General features: G+C 40.6%; 2 protein-coding genes across 2 annotated transcripts; one reads left to right on the top strand and one right to left on the bottom strand.

Moving 5' to 3' along the window:
* Positions 1–201: 201 nt before the first annotated feature.
* LOC111895379 (acetolactate synthase 1, chloroplastic) lies at positions 202–2400 on the top strand. Its single transcript, XM_023891462.3, has one exon. It carries the CDS (start codon positions 304–306, stop codon positions 2275–2277), a length of 1974 nt encoding a protein of 657 aa, XP_023747230.2. The 5' UTR covers positions 202–303; the 3' UTR covers positions 2278–2400.
* LOC111895380 (uncharacterized) lies at positions 2367–3809 on the bottom strand. Its single transcript, XM_023891463.3, has 3 exons — positions 3592–3809; positions 3449–3514; positions 2367–3367 (listed from the first exon to the last, which is right to left on the bottom strand). Exons 1-3 carry the CDS (start codon positions 3637–3639, stop codon positions 2429–2431), a joined length of 1053 nt encoding a protein of 350 aa, XP_023747231.1. The 5' UTR covers positions 3640–3809; the 3' UTR covers positions 2367–2428.
* Between the last annotated feature and the right edge of the window lie 838 nt (positions 3810–4647).

Raw genomic sequence — 4647 nt, 5'->3', positions numbered from 1 at the left:
AATTAATTTTTTTTTTTTTTGGATTGAATCTGAAAAGAATAACAAACCATACGACTACTTTTTGTAGTTTGCACTAAAACTTATTGAAATATTATGCCCGGGGTTGAAATAGGATAGAATAATTAATTGCAGACTAATAATACAAAATAAGAAAAAGAAAACTTTATTTTATACTTTATAGCACAACTCGTTCAAAATGTATAAAAACTAAAATTTAATTAAGAAAAACAAGGATCTGCTTCCTCACCATCATTCCCTCTATTTCAACCAGAGACCTACTCCAACCCTAGACAACATTCAACTATGGCGGCCGTTGCTTCACCAAACCCTCCCGTCTCCGCCAAGCCTCCTTCTATCACCCACCCATTTCAGCCGCGCACCACCCTCCTCCCTCGATTTGCCCTTCCCATTGCTTCCAATCATAAAAAACGCCACCGTCTCCACATCTCCAATGTCCTCTCCGATTCAAAACCGACAACCGCCGCCTCCACCACTACCCGTCCTCCGCTGCCTGCGGAGCCTTTTGTCTCCCGCTACGCCCCTGACCAACCCAGAAAAGGTTCCGATGTCCTCGTCGAAGCTCTCGAGCGCGAAGGTGTCACCGACGTCTTCGCCTACCCTGGCGGCGCATCCATGGAGATCCATCAAGCTCTGACCCGGTCTCAAATCATCCGAAATGTCCTCCCTCGCCACGAACAGGGCGGTGTGTTCGCCGCCGAAGGTTATGCTCGCGCCTCTGGTCTTCCCGGCGTATGTATCGCTACCTCCGGTCCCGGAGCTACCAATCTGGTAAGTGGCCTTGCTGACGCGCTGCTCGACAGTATCCCCATTGTTGCCATCACCGGCCAAGTCCCCCGGAGAATGATCGGAACCGATGCGTTTCAAGAAACCCCGATTGTGGAGGTAACGCGTTCCATTACTAAACACAATTACCTTGTTTTGGATGTCGAAGACATCCCCCGTGTCGTCCGTGAAGCTTTCTATCTCGCATCTTCCGGTCGACCTGGTCCTGTTCTAATCGATGTCCCGAAAGATATTCAGCAACAATTAGTCGTACCCAAATGGGATGAACCCATGAGATTATCTGGTTACTTATCTCGATTACCAAAACCACCAAACGAAGAACATTTAGAACAGATTATTCGTTTAATAGCAGAGTCAAAAAGACCAGTTTTGTACACCGGCGGTGGCTGTTTGGATTCCAGCGTTGAATTGCGCCGATTTGTTGAACTCACCGGAATCCCAGTCGCCAGTACTTTAATGGGTCTCGGAGCTTTCCCAGCTTCCGATGATTTATCCCTTCAAATGCTCGGAATGCATGGAACTGTTTATGCGAATTATGCAGTAGATAAAAGTGATTTGTTGCTAGCGTTTGGGGTTAGATTCGACGATCGTGTAACAGGAAAGCTTGAAGCGTTTGCTAGCAGAGCCAAAATCGTTCACATTGACATCGATTCTGCAGAAATTGGTAAGAACAAAACACCCCATGTTTCCGTTTGTGGTGATATCAAGATCGCATTACAGGGTCTCAACAAGATTCTCGAAGAAAAAGGTGAGATGAAAAATCTTGATTTCTCATCATGGAAGAAGGAATTAGATGAACAAAAGTCAACCCACCCATTGAGTTTCAAAACCTTCGGAGATGCCATTCCTCCTCAATACGCAATCCAAGTGCTCGATGAATTGACTGGTGGAAACGCAATAATCAGCACCGGAGTTGGTCAACATCAGATGTGGGCTGCTCAGTTTTACAAATACAACCGCCCTAGACAGTGGTTAACCTCCGGTGGACTAGGAGCCATGGGGTTTGGCCTCCCTGCTGCCATTGGAGCCGCCGTTGCAAGACCTGATTCCATAGTCGTTGACATCGACGGTGATGGAAGCTTCATGATGAACGTTCAAGAACTCGCCACCATTAGAGTGGAGAATCTTCCGGTGAAGATTCTGTTACTGAACAATCAACATCTGGGTATGGTTGTTCAATGGGAAGATCGCTTTTATAAAGCGAATCGAGCTCACACGTATCTTGGAAACCCATCAAAAGAAACAGAAATATTCCCGAATATGTTGAAATTTGCAGAAGCTTGTGATATCCCCTCAGCAAGAGTAACAAAAATCGGCGATCTTAGGGCGGCGATTCAGACAATGTTGGACACACCTGGGCCGTATTTGTTAGACGTTATTGTCCCACATCAAGAACACGTGTTACCCATGATCCCCGCCGGCGGTGGTTTCATGGATGTCATCACCGACGGCGATGGCAGAATTAAATATTAAGCTTTTTGAATTTCATTTCTTGTTGTGTAATGTATGCAAAATACTCTTATTATTTCCCTTTGATGTTTGTTATTTAGTAGTTTATCGACTTTTTTGATAATAAACTTTTTATTTTACAATAAACTTGATCATATTATCATAATTCATAAACTTATTGTACTACAGATGATGATTCGAATGATTTTCTCCTAACGAGTAAACATGTAATTTTGGAAGGATGTGTGGTTGTGTTTGTATTATGAGGACTACAAAGCACAAAATCAGGCCTATGGAGTGCTAAATTCAACCGATCTTCACCCATAACCATTGACGTGGCATCAAGGAGAACATGCCACGTGTTTCTATGTGCTTCAGAAACCCAATGCATCGAGTAAGGTGTCCCATTAACATTCGCAGGATACGAAAATAACCCTTTTGGACTCTGTTTACTTTTTCTTCTGAAATATTGGCTGAGTTGTGAACCTTTGATTCTCAAATCTAACCATGTCTCCGGCGCCGATATCACTTTCGATTCTTTATATCCCGCAAACGCTTTTATGTAATCATGTTCTTCGTCTATAATCGTCATGTAGAAATTCCCTCTGAAAAAAGGGTAACTTTCTCCGACCAACATCATCGCGTCTCTGTAACTTGAAGTGAAAAGAACAAGGTACTCATTTTCCGGCAACCCACAGTGGTTTAAAACTTTATTCCGGGCTTGGATTTCCGGTATTGAAATGAAGCTTCCGAGATACGACGACTTTTTCGTCAGTATATCGAGTAATCTTGATGGTTCGAGTTGGATTCTTTCAAGATCGTGAAAGTTAGATCCAAATGTTTCCCGAAATACCCCTCGTGGAGATTTCCGTTTTTCGTCCGGTGAAGTCTCCGGTGGGGTAGGGGGTTCTTCTTTCACGCAAAGCTCGTAAAGGTCAGTTTTGTCTTTTCCTTCAACTAATGCGTTTGAATATTCGGGGTATTTCGCGACGACGTATTGTTCGACGTATTGCATTTCTGCGGGGGTGATCGGACCGGACCACCGGAGGTCAACGCCGTGCAAGGTTGATATGGCTTCTGCTATGATATGCGGTGGTATTACTCTGTTTGCTCTCTGTTGTTCGAAACACATCATTAGATCTTCCTTAATATCATCGAGAATCATGAATCTAAACCTTAAAGTTTACAAACGTACCTTAATGATCATACTGTTTGGTCTCCCGGCTTCTGTTTTCTTGAAAAGCGACTTCACCATATCCTCCTGATTCATGTCAAATTATCCGGTGAGTTTTCCGGTTAGTTTCATCGGAGAAGATAAAAGATTAGTGAAGTTCGTACCTTTGGTCGAATTTGGACAATTCTAGATTCTTCATTGTTTCTTCCCATTCTAAAGATCTTTTTGAACAAATTGTTACAAAATTGATATATATTATAGACGAGTTGGGTGATATTTACAATGCAATTTGTTACTTCTTATACTCTTATTATTACAACAATGGAAGATTCCAAGAAACAGGGTTTTGACATAGTCAAGATTAGAGTTAAATTCCTACTCATTTCTTGTTTCTGAAAGCGAATTTAAGGATAAATAATCTTTATGCGTTTTGGGTTAGTTTGTAGTTTATAGTTTATATAGTTTATACTTTGTACCATTTTACTGATTCTGGTTTGACTCGGTGAGTTGTTGTTGAGTCACTGTCGACCAACTGGTTGGTGACACGTGTTGGGCGATTAAATCAGTACTGAGTTGGAACTTCGGTTGTGGATCCGAGTTGGGGTTATGTTCACACTCCGTCTGTCCAATTTGAGGATTTAATCTAGTTTATGAATCCCACTAATCATAATTAATTAAGAAATGTCACGATTTTAGTTTATAAAATGATAACAGAAAACGACCCTTTTGCCACTGAGGTACAACTGGAATTGTGATCGTAATTACTTGGAAAATAAGCAAATTGTAGTGTAAATACAGTTGTGATTATCGACTTATCGGCTGTTCAAACAAAACGTATCAATGTGAAAAATAATTAATTTAAAGTCGACTAAGTATAACATTTTGAAAAGGGATTCTTTATTTGTTATGTCGGAATACTTATGTATACTTTTTTTTTATTATGTTAGACCAAAAAGTTATGATGTCATGATATAACAATGGACTATTTCAAAGAAAATTTAGTGACACAATGCTTTGTTAGTACTGACGGTTAAGCGAAAATGATGTTGAAAGAGCTATAAAAAAGTGACCTGCCCAGAATTATTAAATTAATAGGTCATTTATTAAATGAGGAGAGTTATGATTGTAAGTTTTAAATATAATGCATATATTTTTATATATAATTTGATATTTGATATTTGGTTATTCTATATAAAAAAAATAAACCCCAACTTTTAAAC

The sequence above is a fragment of the Lactuca sativa genome, chromosome 4 (assembly GCF_002870075.4).
Source record: "Lactuca sativa cultivar Salinas chromosome 4, Lsat_Salinas_v11, whole genome shotgun sequence".
NCBI classification, from domain to species: domain Eukaryota; kingdom Viridiplantae; phylum Streptophyta; class Magnoliopsida; order Asterales; family Asteraceae; genus Lactuca; species Lactuca sativa.
The sequence above is the reverse complement of the archived record's forward strand: the minus strand, read 5'-3'. Positions and strand labels throughout refer to the sequence as shown.

Bases quoted from the DNA above. Each gene is read 5' to 3' on its own strand.
- LOC111895380 (XM_023891463.3), bottom strand. From the start codon at position 3,639: ATGGGAAGAAACAATGAAGAATCTAGAATTGTCCAAATTCGACCAAAG. The intron at 3,515-3,591 runs GTACGAACTTCA...GACATGAATCAG, and splicing joins TTGTCCAAATTCGACCAAAG to GAGGATATGGTGAAGTCGCT. The intron at 3,368-3,448 runs GTACGTTTGTAA...TTCGAACAACAG, and splicing joins CAAACAGTATGATCATTAAG to AGAGCAAACAGAGTAATACC.
- LOC111895379 (XM_023891462.3), top strand. From the start codon at position 304: ATGGCGGCCGTTGCTTCACCAAACCCTCCCGTCTCCGCCAAGCCTCCT.